Source organism: Columba livia, chromosome 14 (assembly GCF_036013475.1).
Source record: "Columba livia isolate bColLiv1 breed racing homer chromosome 14, bColLiv1.pat.W.v2, whole genome shotgun sequence".
NCBI classification, from domain to species: Eukaryota; Metazoa; Chordata; class Aves; order Columbiformes; family Columbidae; genus Columba; species Columba livia.
Genome location: NC_088615.1, coordinates 2,390,771 through 2,406,580, shown reverse-complemented (window position 1 = coordinate 2,406,580; position 15,810 = coordinate 2,390,771). Strand labels below are relative to the sequence as shown.

Sequence of the window (15,810 nt, the reverse complement as noted above, 5' to 3'; positions counted from 1 at the left end):
CCCCTCGGCACCGCTACCGAGGCTGCTCGTGGCACAGACCGAGACGCACATTATTTGGAGCCAAAGAGCTCCTGCCATCCAGGACGTCGGGCACGCCTGGACCTCCTGCCAGCCTGTCCATGTGCTCCCGCTCCTGCCCCTTTCTCACTTTCAACATGGTCCTTCCACACCGGGCTGCGAGGACCAGGAAACCCCAGCGGATCTCCGACCCACATGCACCCACAGCAGCTTTACCCAAAGCCTGAGCCACTCAAAGCGAAGTCCATGCACCCATTGTGCAGATGGTCCAGGAAAACACTGCCTAAAATAACCACACAGATACGAATGGGATATGGACAAGACAATGAAAGCCGGTGTTTGTATTTGGAGTCAAATTTTCCCCAGCAGCACTGGTGACCGAGAAGCCTTTGACTTTAGGGAAAACCTGGTAGCAACTAAAAGCCTTCCAGAAGTATAAGAGCCTGGCTTATTTAGTTCTCTCAAAGCCAGTAAAACCCTACAGCGTTATTAAGACGAGCCTGAACAACGAAATGCAAATGCCACTCAAATAATCAAATAAAGAGAATGATCCTCCTCCCAAAACAATTGACAGGGCTGTAGCATCTGCCCTCATGGGAAAGCCTCGTACAGGAGGCTCTTGTTCCAGTAGCTTCAAAGAGGCTGTTCAATTTTAGTAGGTCAGCAAGCATATGACATTACAAAGCAGTTCTTAGACAAAAGAGAGCCGAGGAGGTCTGCAATCCATTTTCCCTACAGGAAGGAAGGCAAAGCTTCCTATTGCAGGGAGGAGGTGGAAAGGGAAAGGGGAGGGGGCTGACATTTTAGAGAGAACGAACAAGGCCAATGTAGAAAATTCAGGCAGAGAGCAGGGAGGTAAAAACAGCAGAACAGGGTGGAATATAAACTGGTCCCACCCCTCGCCCAAGCTCGGTGCCTGTTTGCCTTTTTAATTTTGCCGAGATTAGTTGCAATCTATCCAAATCCCAAGTTCCCTCCTAGGAGAGATGTTTGCCTTTCACCTCCTCAGAAAGGTACATATTTACTTTGTTCTTTAAAGCACCCAGGGCTCAGCATCGTGGTTACTGGCCATCCAAATACCACGTCCCTGGACAACTTGCAGCCCGGCGCCCTCGAAGCAAGCAGCATTGAAGGAAGCGCTCAGCGCTGGGTACCGCAGCCCGCTGAGGGGGGTGTCACAGAGAACCTGCGGGCTTTTTGGATGGATTTTTAAATAAGAAGGGACACCGACCCATGCTGACACTGGAAAAGATGCTTGCTGAATAAGCAGACATTGTCCAGTAAAACAGCACCTCTCCAGCACCGCGTAACCGAGGCACGAACTCGGCGTGGATTGTTACTCCACAACAGCCCCGTGGCTCAGCCTGCGCTCCGGCCTCGGCTCTCCTGGCACGACAAGCAGGGGCTGAGGGCTCTGACTGCTCAGCTCACAAGTGCAAGTCTCAGAAGCTGAGATCTCTTTTTATTTTAACTCTAGTAAGATTACCCTGGGAGGCCACGAAGGCATCTGAAGCATTAAAAAGAGGAAGGAAAGAGTGACAGAGCTGAAAGCACCCTTGGACACTCCCCTGACTTGCCAGGAGTTACAAGAAGGAGCAGATGAACTGGCCAAAAATGTGGGTTTGGAAATCCTCTTATTCACCCGATTTCTACTTTCTTGACACAGGCACATCTGCACAGTTATTCAGGTCTAGCATGGGGCAAGCGTACAAGGGTTCACATACCCACCCTCTCCAGCCCATGCAGAAGGCATGGAACAAAACACCAATATATATACACTTGCCAGGCTATGGGAAAGAGATGCAGGAACCCGCTGTTCCAGCCGCAGCACAACTAGCTGTTGCACTAAGCCATGGGATTGCATTTTATGTCCCTGCGCTCCACCATCGTGGGAAAAGGAGCTCCTGCTGTCAGTTGCCTCTGCGCTATAGAAGCTGAGCTAGAAATATGGCACAAATCAAAACCCAGTGTCACCCTTCCATCTGACCTTTCAAAAGAGGGGCTGAGGTGGTAGAAGAGATGCCCTCATCAGTGCCGCATTTTCTACCTTTACCAACTCCCCACGGTGGAAAAAAAAACAAACCAACTCCAGTTTTCACTTCACAGTGAAGTTATCTTGCTCTTCCCTGGGCTATTTATAAGCAAACTGTGTTCTAACTAAAGCTGCTTATCAAAGAAAGTGGGGAAAATCCAGGCACTGATCACACAGGGAGTAGAGCACAGCTGGTGAGTCATTTCTAACCCACGCTGATGCTTCGAGCTGCTCCAGAGGTTTTCCTTCACTATAAACTGGCTGTTTCCTCTGTGCAGAGTGTGAAATGCACAGCTGTACGTGTCACACACAGCAACGGCCCCTTACCCAGAGCTTGCCATCCCAGTAAAACGCTCCCAGCAGCTTGACGATGTGCCGGTGATCGCAGGTCGCCAGTATTTCAATCTCCACCATGTAATCCTCCAGTTCATCTTCACTCTTTGTTTCAATGACTTTGGCAGCCGCTAAAGCACCTGTTTCCTTATTCTTAGCCTGCAAGAAAAAAACAAACACACAACAGCATGAGTGCCAAGGCAAGGAAAGCCAAGAGCACACGTACTTGCACAATTCTCACTCCTCCGATTCACATGCTTCGTACCAGCCACAACACGAGCGTGGAAACTGGCAGATGCATTTCTGCTTCCTAAACATGCCCATAGCTTCCCAGAGGAGATGAATGCTGCAGCAGGGCCAAAGCATCCTCCTGCCTCCCTCCAGCCTCCAGTGCCTACATCACTGCTCGGCATGGGGAAAAAGGGGTTTTTATAAAACGTCCCACTGTGGATATTACCACCAGAGGAGCTGGGCCAGCTCTGGTTGTGACCTTTCTTACTGCTTTGCAGTTTACATATCTGTGTTTGGAAAACCTAAGTGGGAGCTTACAGTAGGATGAATTCCTCGTGTAAACACTGCAAGCCCTGCTGAACAGTTTTATATGGCTTAGGTGATAGTATAACTGTGTACCAAGGACCAGGGGGAGGGGGAGATGGAAATAGGGAAAAAACCATAACAAACGGAAGAAAAATAAGGGACTCCTGAGTTTCTGCTGGGTTTTGAAGACTTGTTGCACTCACACGAGTTGGAATGGGCAGCTGTGTCTTTACCACAGGGGACAAACCCATTTCCACCTGCGCTGGCTGCCCAAATGCAAGACAGCAGCCTGTGCTGGTTGCAGAAGAAATTCGGGTGTTTGGGGTTTTTTTTGCTCAGGTTTCTTACCGAGTTGCTCCCAGGTGCCCAGAGGAGGGCACGCAGAGCAGGGTGCAGGGGGGATGCGGAGCACAGCAAGCCCAGGGAAAAGCGCAACGCTTCCAAACGGGAGCAAGAAGTGCCCCACTGTTTGCTCTGCACTTACAACGTTGGGAGAGGTCCAAGGAGGGGAAGTAAATATTGTGAGAAGAGGTGGGGCTTCCCCTGGAGCTCAGCCACCGCACGCTTCCCACCGGCGGGGTCCCGGCCAGCTCAGCCCTGCCAGGATGCTGGGGCCCCGCAGGCACCTATAAAAACCCAGGAGCAGAGCACATTCCTGTACCCCACAGCATCATCTCCCACTGGGAGCTCTGAAACAACCTGCCCTCACCCCTAAGCCTCGGGGGCCACTCCAGCAGCCATGCTGCCACCTCTCGTCCCCCACCCAGGCTCGCTAAGGCACCCAGGGGTGCAGGATGCTGAGCTGGAGGAACGTGGTTTTGCAAACTGGGCTGCAAGCTGTGGGTGAGGGAGCGGCCGCAGCCCATGTGTTCATTATTCTGCTCCTACAACTAGCAGGCAAGCAACCCAGGAACCCCCGTAATCGCTTCCTTTCTAGATAAGAGCCCATGTACACCCTGCCGGGCATCCAGTCGCTTAAAGATGTCCTCAACAGAATTAGCTGCTGCCTTTCCCCACCACTTTGCACTGTCCCTATGAGCATGTTTTCCCAGCTATCTCCATCTCCTTGACCATTCTAGCAGGGGACACTGCAACGTTTGTCCCACACCAGAAGGAGATGCCCACGGGCTAGTGTGGGCACTCCTAAACTGAGCTCAGCAATTCACGCTTGTCATGGCAAGAGCTTTGGAAACCCAAGGAGCTTCTGCCTGTTTTTCCACCTTCCTTTGCTCTCTGTCTGTTCGTTCTCCAGCCCTGACACAGATTTGTACAGGCAGCGTCAGATTTTGGCCAAATACACCACACAGTCCCCCTGTAACTCACATCTGACAATTCCCTTCAGCTTCTCTGCTGGTGTTTTCCCACATACATATTATGACAGAGGTATTATTCCATGAAGGTTTGTTGGGATGCTAAGCAGGATAAACGCATATGTTGCCAGCCCTGGGAGCTGGTTTCAGACACCCCAGGTTTTAGGCTTTAAAGCCCTTTTCCTGATTTCTGCTTATCCTTGTGCAATAGATCAGAATCTGCCCTGAGACATTATCACAAAGCAAAACACGTGCTGCTCCGACCTCAAAAAGCCAAGGTAGCAATTAGGCAGAAGGAACCAGCACCTCCAAGGCTGTAACGTGCAGACCCAGACGATACCCCTCATGGCGAGGGGGGGACACAGCACCAGGCTGAGCAGAGGCAGCATCTGCGGGAGCTGCGGGCAGCAAGACAAGGGTTGTCACCAGTTTCTGCAGCTTCACACCTCATCTTGCAGCACAGGAAATGAAAACTTCTCTCGTGGTGGGTGTTTTGGTTCTTCTTTAAATCCCAAAGAGAGGAAGAGGCGATGATTTGGTGTAAAGAATAACACGAAGAATTACCAAGAAGGCACCCCAGGTTGACTCACGAACAGCGAGTTTGTTAGACGGTCACATAATTTAAAATGCAATCCTGCAAAATACACAGTTTGAACTACAAATCCAAAATCTTCTGCAAACCCTTGCCTAATTACATGGTCTCCAACACACCAAAGTCCATGTAGAGAATGCGGAGATGGGGAGAGAGCCGTTGTTCTCGGGTAAAACACCCCCAAATGCAAAGCCCTTTTGGAATTCATGGTGTTTCCCATTTTTTCCAGTGAAATTTGTGGACCAAAGCAAAAGAACCACCCAGATGGTGAGAACCCAAGTGCAGAAACTGTTTGTTGCCAGTCCACGACCTGCAGCTGGTCAGTCAAAAGCACACCTAGTTTCACCTTTTAGCTCCTGCACTCCTGGACATTTTAATGCTATGGATAATTTGCCCCTGGAGAGCTAATTAGCACCACAATAAAAAAAAAATGAAGCAGACAGCTGCCAGCATAGCGCCCATGATGTGCTACTGAACATTAGATTCATTACAGTCTTGGCATTTAAAACCTGAAAAGCACTGATGGCCACTACCAGCCCTTGTGCAAATGAACGCAGGGCGCAGACCACGGCTGACAGGTGTATGCAGAACCAGGACAGGAACATGCATTCCACAAAAGGAAACACAGCGAACAGAAGTTATCCAGTAAACCACCTTCAGAAAGCCGTGCCAGCAGCCAAGCTTCAGGATACACAGCAAAGAACCTTGCTGGTGCCCTCTGGAGCAAGAGAAGAGCTGGACATGGTGCTGCCAAACACTCTGGGAATACCAGGGAACAGGGATGAACGGGATTGCCCCCAGAAGGCGGAGGCTCAGAGAAAATGCTGCTCGGCTTATGGATTTAAGGGGCGAGAGGTGCCTGTTCAGGTAACAGAAGAGGCTGTTTGGCCTTTGCCTGTGACTCACCCTCCGAACGATGGTGAAATCCAGATTGCGACAAACACGGGAACTATTTTAAGCCTCTAAAGAACGCGTTACCGGAAGGCACGGCCAGTTTCTAGGCGAGGCAGAGGAAAACCCTGCGTGAACTCACGCTCACTGGTAGGAAGAACAGAGCTAGGACCAAGAGCACCCCGATTGCTTCGCCTAGGCTTGCTTGTCCACAATCTTCCCAAGCCAAGGGACAACCCTTCCGAAGCTGCTCTGCAATCATGTGCCACCACCTTTTTGGTGCGAGCTCCTCTGCCCATCCTTGAATGCCTGCTCTCCATGCCAGGAGAGCTGATGCTTCAGATATCGCTGAGTTAGAGAACCAGGAGTAAAAACCCTGGTGCTTTCAGGGGATGCTGCACTTGGCAGTTGGTAGTTCTGAATTCCCCCAAGCCCCCCATATTCACAATATTCCTGTTGTGTGTCTCTGTATGCAAGCAACTGCTCACTTCGGTATTTCTCAGGGAGTACATAATGATTAATTCCCCCGTAATGATTAATTGCCCTCTGATGAACTTTGTCTGAGCTCTGTGCATCAATAAACAAACCCAGGATAGACAGGCTTGAGTCAGTGCTCACATTATTGCCAAAGAATCAATGGGAGCTGAAACACGTTCCGTGTCTGACAAGCCCCCTAGAGCCAACTTCAGTTTGTCACCATAAATGAAGCCTGTCTTGTGGGGTTTTTTTGGAAATGCTGAGGGTGTTGGTCTCCCAAGTAGCAAGGGATAGGACAAGAGGAAACGGCCTCAAGTTGCACCAGGGGAGGTTTAGATTGGATATTAGGAAAAAATTCTTCCCAGAAAGGGCTGTGGGGCATTGGAACAGGCTGCCCAGGGCAGTGCTGGAGTCACCATCCCTGGAGGGGTTTAAAAGGCACTTAGACGCGGTTCTTAGGGACATGGTTTACTGCCAGAGTGAGGTTATGGTTGGACTCGATGACCCTGAGGGTCTCTTCCAGCTGAAATGACTCTATGATTCTAATTCAGCAGAGCAGGTGGTGGCCGACGGGCGCAGCGGCAAGGCTGGTACAGCCCTGGCAGAGCCCGCGGGGTCTGTCCCGTGGGCATCGGGCCGGGCAGGGCCCCAACCACCCCGGCTGCACCAGCTCTGCTGTTCCAGCAGCTGTGCCAACACTTCTGCGAGGGCCGGGGGGAAGTGGAAGTGGTTTGCAAAACAAGTCAAAAAGTATTAGTTAAAAAAAAAGCAGAAACACTTTCCTCTTATTTTACAAGCTTGAGCAAGCAACATCACCCAAGAGCTCAAGCTATGGCAAAGGACTTGTTTTGTATGTAGACATGCCAAAAATGTGCGACCCAAGCATGGCACATATACCTTTTCTTGCCTTAAAAGCTCAGCAACGGCCCAGCAGAAGGGGGTGAGAGATAACCAGCCCAAGCAGCAGTACGTTGGTCAAGGAGCAGAAAAGCTCCACGCAATGGTTCAGACCTTGCAGCCAAACACAGCAGCAGGGGCCAGAAGAACAACAAGAGGCTTCTTCACTGGTACAATCCACTATAACCCACCTACAGAAACTGAGGGGAGCTTGTGGTCCTGGTGAGAGTGAGAAGTGAACAAATTTCCACGCAAGGTTTGAAGAGATTAAAGATGCACATGGATCCAACACCTTCAACCTACACAGGCTTAGAACTTGGAAGCACAAAACATCCTTCAAACCACTGGTCCCCTGGAAGAGCACAGTGATCCAAGGGAAGCCCCCCTGCCCTGGTCTCCATTGAGTCAGCGCCACAACACTGTGCTAGAAAAGCATCAGATAAGCAAGACCTTTGAAGATAAAATAACAAACCTGATCTCCATAGCACAGAAGTGCCCAGGGAGGACACCCCAGCAGCGTGACTGCGCTCATCAAGAGAGAAATGCAGGGCAGGCAGCAACTCAGCACCAACAGATGCAAGCGCTGAGGTCCACCAACACCACCTGGCTTTGCTGGGCTCACAGCTTCCTTTGCTATCCCTCCTGACTACTGAAATACCGCACAAACATTTTGGTTGCTTAAACAAGGACACGGGCTATAAGAACAGGAGCACAGGTAGGTGCCGGGGAATTGCACAAGAAGGGAGAATGTCAGGAAAGTCTCCAGGTGCCGGATGGGCAGAGCATTCTGTCTCGATGAGCAGATGTCTGGAGGGTAGAAGCGAGGTGCTTTTCCATCGCCCAGCCAACAAAACCCACAGGAAACAGAAGCCGGTTGAGGCTGCTCCAACGGCACTAGCGCCATCAGCCCGCTCTTCACCAGGGGCACGTGTCCCCTTCCAGCCCCGTGTCCCCAGGCAGCACGCACAGGCTGCATTCTCCCCTCTGCAACGGCAGCAAAGCCGCTCCGGCCACCGGGCGATGCCGGGGGGTCTGCAGTGCTGAGCCCCACGTGCCACCGCTCCCCAGAGGCAAGCCTGTTCAAACACACCTGCTACTTCATCATTTCAAAGACTATTTTAAGTGGCTTTACTCTTCACAGCTGAATCCCTTTTGGCTCAGGGTCTCGGGCTGCGGGAGGCTGGCAGTGCTGGGGGCGCAGGGCAGCACAGCCCCTGGGGACCCCCGAACACACGGTAAGTTTAGCTTGAGACTCATGAGGAAAGCCCCAGATTTACAGCCAACACCACCCCAAGGATGAGAAAAACACCCATTTTTTCCCCCAAGGAAACTGCACACTCAAAAAAGAAATGAAAATAACAAGATGTGCTGGACAGGGATTTTTCTAAGGAACAGTGATTGCCACATGCTCGAGAGCGAAAGGCTCAGAGCCTTCATCTACGCTTTCTCTTCCACGCAGCTGCCCCCGGCTCCCGCTGCCAGCAGGGATGCCAAGATCTGGGCCATGACACTGAAGTCATTATCGAAATATTTAGGCCATGCAGAGCCATCCCTGTCCCCAACACTCAGACACAGCGGCGGCTCCGCAGAGCGCAGGACCAGCTTCGCTCGGACGCCAGCAGGGATGCAGCATCACGCGTCTCACCGAGTTTAAAGCGAACATCAAGTTTAGAGTTCAATCAAGTTTAATATTGTTGGGCTCTATAAGTAAGGAAGTGGTATCTTCCCATTCCTCTTTTCTCCCCAGCTGAAACATTCTAAGATAACCCTTCAGCTATTTTAAGGGACAAGGCCATAATCTGATCTTACCATTGATCTTTAATATTTTTTGTGGCAATGGTTACAGTCAACTTAAACTTTTCCCTGCTCCTCTCTCTCCCTTTTTTTTTTGTAAAGCTGACCCAGCAAATTAGCATCTCTCTGTGACACCCTCTGCAGGAATTACATGTTAAATCCCTCGTGAATCAAACTGAAAAGAGCTGAGCCCGATTCACTTGAGCCAACTGGTGCAGAACCAGAGCGGTGCAGGTTCAGCTGGCGAGCAGAGAGGGACAGGGACGGTCTCGTGACTTCAAACGGGCCCATTGCTGTGAAAGCCAGCCTTACAAGGCAGCTGCACATTTAACAATTAGCCTTTTATTGCCCAAATTTCAAAACAGAGCATTTCTAGTCCATAGCGTGTGCAGCACTAATACCACCATAATAGACGAGATAACCCAAATTCAGCTTTATAAGCCATGTCTTAAGAAGAAAGGGGACCAACAACATAAAAGGCAGGCTTACAAGTTGCTGTGGCACAAGGGCAAGTTCAAGCGAACAAACCCCTTTTCTGCCGTGATGGGGGCTGTGAGCACTAACACCACCACAACACATCAGATAACCCAAATTCAGCTTTTTAAGCCGTATCTTAGGAAAAAAAGGAGAACAACAGCAGCCTGTCCCCACCCTGCGAGGAGAAAACCTTATCGGGGAGCCGGTGTCCCCATCAGCGCGCCCTGGAAAGCAGAGATAGCATTTCACAAGAGGCGTGAGCGCGGCAAAACCATCCCACCGCCAGAAAGGCGGCGAGTCCCGGGGCTTCTTCCAGCAGAGCCCGCGCTTCGGAAAGGTCACATCCAGCCCCTGCTAGCTCCTGAATTCTCAACGCCCAGAAGAGCCCTCACTTATCTGTTCCCACTGATATTAATGCAATTACCTGCAACAACACTGCACCGGTTAATGAGTTTTGCAGGACTGAGATGCTATTTAGCAGCTCCAAGTGCCCAGCCCACGGTGCTGGCTTCGCTCTGAGCATCTGCACATCCCCGAGACCAGCAAAGCTGGAGATGTCCCTGCTCATGGCAGGGGTTGGGCTGGGTGACCTTTGGTGCTCCCTTCCAACCAAACTATTCTGTAAATAAAAAACAGCTCATGGGGGTGCTGCTGCTGCTCCTCCCTCCCTGCACACACAAACAGATGTTGACTTGGAACCAGTGAAGCCACAGCCATACACTTACACAAATTTTACCCTAGGTGTTTTCAAAGAAAAATAACTCTGCCCTTTTTAATGCTGCTCGTAAAGGGTCGGAGTTAGGAACTTGTATTTTCACAGACCCACGACCCCAGTGGTGCTGCAGACTGCCCAGGCTTCACACGCTCATCACAGCTCCCAGCTGCTGGCCTAATGACTGACTTGAGAGCATCGATTTAATGAGCTTTGGGTAACAAATGAGGTGGGTAACAAAGCATATTTGGCACGCAGCGTGTTGCTATCTATGGGCTGTTATCACTTCCTTATCATAACCTTACCAAAAACAAGACATTAGTAGAACGAGAGCTAGAAAGAAACAGTCTCTCCCCACCCCCTTCCTACTTCTCAGCTTCATTAACCTCTGCAATGTGTTTCGCTGCTTCCTCATACAACCAGGTCCTATTTTGCTGAAAAAGGTCTTTGTATAAAAATAGGGAAATCCCATTAGTTTCCACCAGCTGCAAGTTTCTTAAGGTCTGCTGTATACATTTCAGGCTCCACTATGGATTTGATTCTTTTTAATTAACATATATTTAAATCACGCCTGTCCTACTTTTTTTAAATGCTGTGTCAAACCAGTTCAAGTTTGCTGAGCCGAGTGCATGGGGTGACCCAGCCACCCTGACAGCAACACCCACCAATAAAACCACCGAGCAGCCGAACCCTCCTTCCGCCTGCTCTAACCTGGCGCCGTAAAAACAAAACCCGCTAAAAAGAGCACGTTTCTTCTTTTCTCCACATCTAGATTTCCTTTTGCAGTGCTCGGGGACAACGGGCTCTTCGGAGCGAGTACAACCCGTGGTGCGCCGGGCAGGATGCGGCGTAGGCGGGTTGTGTCACCTCCCCGCGTTTCCGCGTGCGGAGAAGGGGCGGAAGACGGATGGGAACTTAATTCAAACATCCTGAAACTCTCACAGCCGTACAAACACCGCCTGGCTCCAAACCATCGCTTTTGTGTGAGAAGCAAGTTGAATTTAAAGCGGCTTCGAGACAATGATTAAAATTGTTCATTGTACCTTGGCTACCTATGTCCTCCTTGCACACAAGCAGGTTTGTTTGTTTGGGGCTTCTTTGTCAGCTGAGGAAAACAGGAGGACAGGCCTTTTCCTTCACACCTCCATCCTATTTGCACCTAGGGTAGTGCTCCAGATTTAGAGACACAGAAAGACAATATGCAAGTTAAATCTGAGCATGGCAGGATGCTACATCCCAGCAATAACGCTGCTGACTGTTATCGGGGCTTCATGGTGTGTGGCACCAGGATAATTTGGGATTCTGAAACAACCAAACAACATCTTGCACAAGAACTCTTCAAAAATCAACCGCGTCTGGTCACCAACCAGGATGGAGAACAGGCAGAGCACGTGGAGAACTAAAACTTTACTAAGAAGAATAGAATAGCCTTGTGATTTCTGCCACGGTGTTAACCCCCGCCCCCAGTCAATCGTGTTAAAACATCTCAAAAACAGACAGCTGCCTGAATGTACTAGTTATAGATGGAGTGAACTTCTGTTTATAAACACATAGCCCTCGCTGTGTCGTTTACTATAACGCACATTGTCTTTGGGATCAAAGAAGATGGAGGTAGTTGGCGATAGGAAGATGTTATTCCTTGACATCCTTAGCCCACAGTACTTAGAGTTACTCTGATAATTTTGTTATTGGTGTGAGGCTGGAGTTAATAGCAGAGGCATTCAGGTATGATAACAGACATAAAAACCAAACCAGCCACTTATAAAGTAGCTTTATTCTGAAAGTTGCCTGCTTTGCATACATTATACATGTCTAAAATAAAAGAATAACTGATTTCAATCCTTTCTAAGTTTTTATTTGTCTCAGAAGCCTATTAACTTATTTTACAATGTTTACTTCGTTCCTGTCATTGCATGGGAAACTTAAGCAAATATAAGCAAATAACTATCGAGCAGAAGAGTGAACGTTGCTACACACGAATGGGTTTCCAATGCACACCACCAAGTAAACTGGTAACAGAAGCACTGATCACCACTGGTGCTACTTTTGGAAGGATAAATGTATTAGGGATTTAAATACGATCCTTAGGAATTGCATTTTATTAGGTGGTAGGATCCTTCGCCACAGAGTTCCACTTCAGGGATACTTATGGCCAGTTTCTTAGAGATTTTCTATCAAATAACATGATAGAGACAAGTAAATACAACAAACCCCAGGACACCGTGGTAAAACACCTCTGTCCTGACCCGCAACCAACCAGCTCCCTTCCTGGCCTTCTCTTTAGTTACTACTTATGTCTTAATTCTGAAGAGGCAATGCCTTCTTAAATGAGACCATCAAAAACCAGCTGCCCAACAGCTAATTCACAGCCCCAGTCCTCAATGATGCAGGTGATGGGGGTGTCCCAGAGGGGCTGCACCCCCAACCTGCTCCTCCAGCCAGCCCCAAACACAAGTCTCCTCCACCAGCTGCTGCACCGCAGTGTTTCGGAGACAGTATCAACGAGAACGCCGTTGCTTCAGAGTGCAAAGTACAGCGAGTCTTTGGCGTTTAAAACCTCCATCCTCTAACATCAAGTTAAACATTAATAGCGCTGGACGTGTCCCCACTCTCAAGGAGATGGGCTCCTCTTCTCGCTCTGAGTTTCCTGCCGGCGAGGACCACAGGAATACAAATAATGTCACCCCCGGAGGCTCGCAAAACTTGGAGGCAGCCCCGAGACTGCTGACTTCCAAGAAATCTCCCTCCATTCATTGCACCGACAAGCTTGGCAAGGAACACCTCGTCGCCTTACAAAAGCATCGCTCTGAAAACAGGCGATATAAGGGGAAAAGCGGAAAAAGAAACGAAAAGGAAAGGTTGTCTCTCGCCTTTCGCCTGCCCCAAGCTAAGCGTTGCCCTCCCGCACCCCCGGACGACTCGCTGCCTTTGCCCCCCGCCGTCCCAGCGTGCGGGATGCGCGGAGCCGGCCCCGGGTCCCACATGGGTTTTACTCCCCGCTGCCCGGTTTGCTCAGCGAGCGGGGATCCCGCCGCTGCCAACGGGCCCCCGGCCCGCGGGAGGAGGCACCGCCACCCCCGCGGGGCCGCAGGTGCTTCGCCCCCCTCCCCAGCTCGGACCCACCTTGTAGACTTTGCCGAAGGCGCCGTCTCCCAGCTCCCCCACCACCTCCCACACCTCGCCGGGGTCCAGATCCCGGCGGACGTGCTCGTACTCCTTGGACCGCCGCTTCTCGAAGGTGGAGAGGCGCAGGATGCGGCGGAAATTAGCGAAAGCCATTGCGGAGCGGTGCGGGGCTGCCCGGCGGCGGCTGGGGAGCGAGCGGAGCCGCCTCCCGCGCCCGGCCCCGGGGGAGGACGGAGCCGCTGCGCCCGGGGAGCGGCGGGGCGGGAGCGGGGTCGCCTCCAGCCGCGCACATGGAGCCGGCGCCGCTCCACCTGCCGGCCTGGCCCCCGCCCCGCGCCATTGGCCGCCGGCCGCGCTCCGCCCGCCCCCCGGCGCGGGTGGGCACGGGTGGGCACGGCTCGGCTCGGCTCGGCTCGGCTCGGCGTGGTCTGGCACGGCCCGGCTCAGTTCGGCCCCGCTGGCAAGTCATGTCCCTGGCGGGGAGTCATAGAGTCATAGAATCATTTCAGTTGGAAGAGACCCTCAAGATCATCGAGTCCAACCATAACGTCACTCTGGCACTAAACCATGTTCCTGAGAACCTCGTCTAAACGCCTTTTAAACCCCTCCAGGGATGGTGACACTGCTCTGGGCAGCCTGTTCCAATGTGTGACAGCCCTGTCTGGTGAAGAATCTGAACATCCGCTGGTGCCACTTGAAGCCATTTCCTCTTGTCCTATTACTTGCTACTTGAGGGAAGAGACCAACCCCCTCCATGCTCCAACCTCCCTTCAGGCAGTTCAGAGATCAGAAGGTCTCCCCTCAGCTCCTGTTCTCCAGCTGAACCCCCCAGGTCCCTCAGCCGCTCCCATCACACTTGTGCTCCAGACTCCTCACCAGCTTTGTCATCTCTGCGCTCTCTCTAGTACCTCATCTTTTTCTTATGATGAGTCACTTTCCTCCCCATCACCCGTGCCCCCAGCACAGCAAGAAAGAGGCCAGACCATCCGGGGATAATGCCAAATACAAATAACACTGGAGACCTGGTAGGAAAGGTCTGAAACTCCTCAGCAGCTGCTGTCATGTTCCTGCCCGCTCAGCCCAGTGTATGGAGCGTGGTGAGTGAACAGCATCTGTACAGCTGCGCTGCTGGGGGCCGAGCAAAGAAACACATCTCCACATGTAAAAACACAACCCTCAACTCCCTTGGCAACTGAGGGACATTTCCTTCTTCCCCCAGTTCATCTCATGCGAAAATAGCCAAACACAAACATTTGAAAAACTCCCAGTAGCAGGAATTCGAGTGTATTAGCACCACGGGCACCCGCCATGAATTTGGTTTAGAGAAGATGTGACCCAACTGGTGTCAAGTGTGAAGGTTCCGCATCCTCGTCCCTGGCACAACTTCAGATCCTCTGAAAAACCAACTTGAAATCAAGTATTAAATGGGGACATCTAGGGGAAACACCCGACGGTGCAGCCGTGCTTGACAATATCTCTGGTGTTAACACCGGACTTAGTGGTAAACGGTTGTCCGGGCAGACATCAGTGATGCCACCACTGCTCACACCCGTGCGTGGATTTTGCCCCGTTAACACGTACAGTTAATGAAGCCGAGGGCACAGATGAATTGGCTCACTCCATCCGATGTGTGATGCAGGCGAAACTCAGCACAGGCTTTTGCTTTTGAGAACATCTGGGCTTGGTGATCTCTCATTAATTCCCTGGTATAGCAGACCCCAGAGCACCGGGGCTGGTCGTCGCCTCTTCTTGTCTTTGCCATTAAGAAAAAAGTGGTTTTATGCTGATATGATCAGCCTACACATTTCTATTGGGAATTTCCCGATACTAATGCTTGAAATACTATGCAAAACTCTGTTCGATTTGTGGTTGTACATGAATTTCAGCTGCCTTTTTTGAAGAAAGTTACATGTTCCCCTGCTTCTTCCCTTCGCCCCACTGAGTTGTAGGAAAAACAAGCTGAAAATGCAACCCAAGTATATCCCAGAGACAGAAAGAAGCTGAAAATAACTGAGCACTCTTTTTTTCACCTAACTTCGTGGGTTTTGGAGCTGATCTGATACCCTGCGTAGATCTGTCAATACTGGAGTAAGAACAGAGCAGAATCAGAGCAACTACTGGTGGAATTTCATCTTTTTAATCTCAGTTTTTCCAGGGTTTAGCTATTGATTTTTAAGTTATCATTCTTATTAGTGGCAGCATTTTTATTGTGCTAAATGGATGATAAACACTTTATATCAATATAAGAGCGATTCAGCTTTCAAACAACTGACTTGGACAAGAGCTTGGGCATTCAGAAGCCGCCACCTCTGAGCTGTAGCTCCCAGGAGTGTCACACGGGACACGGTCAGGTCCTGGAAGCTGGAAACACCAAAGCCCTGCAGGGGCTGCTACGTGGGACCTGCACAGCACGGACCAACAGACTTTGGGTACCACGCGTCTGAGGTTGAGATTGGCATTACAATCTAAAATAAGTCCTTAAGTCTATGCTATCTTGCACATTTTAATCAGACTTAATGCTCTTTAGCATTGTAATAATTTCTGTTGCTCGGTTTAAGTACATATTATCCTTTAATGCTGAGTGGAAGGGGAGCCTTTGCCTCCACGTCTGAGG

General features: G+C 50.7%; 1 protein-coding gene across 1 annotated transcript in view; it reads right to left on the bottom strand.

Moving 5' to 3' along the window:
* STK10 (serine/threonine kinase 10) overlaps window positions 1-13,526 on the bottom strand; it is a 44,277-nt gene extending 30,751 nt beyond the window's left edge. The window contains exons 1-2 of the mRNA XM_065029509.1: window positions 13,194-13,526; window positions 2,378-2,542 (exon numbers count right to left, since the gene is read on the bottom strand). Of these exons, the coding sequence (XP_064885581.1) occupies window positions 2,378-2,542; window positions 13,194-13,349 (321 nt within the window). The 5' untranslated portion in view covers window positions 13,350-13,526. The remainder of the gene's footprint in view (window positions 1-2,377; window positions 2,543-13,193) is intronic.
* Window positions 13,527-15,810: the final 2,284 nt, after the last annotated feature.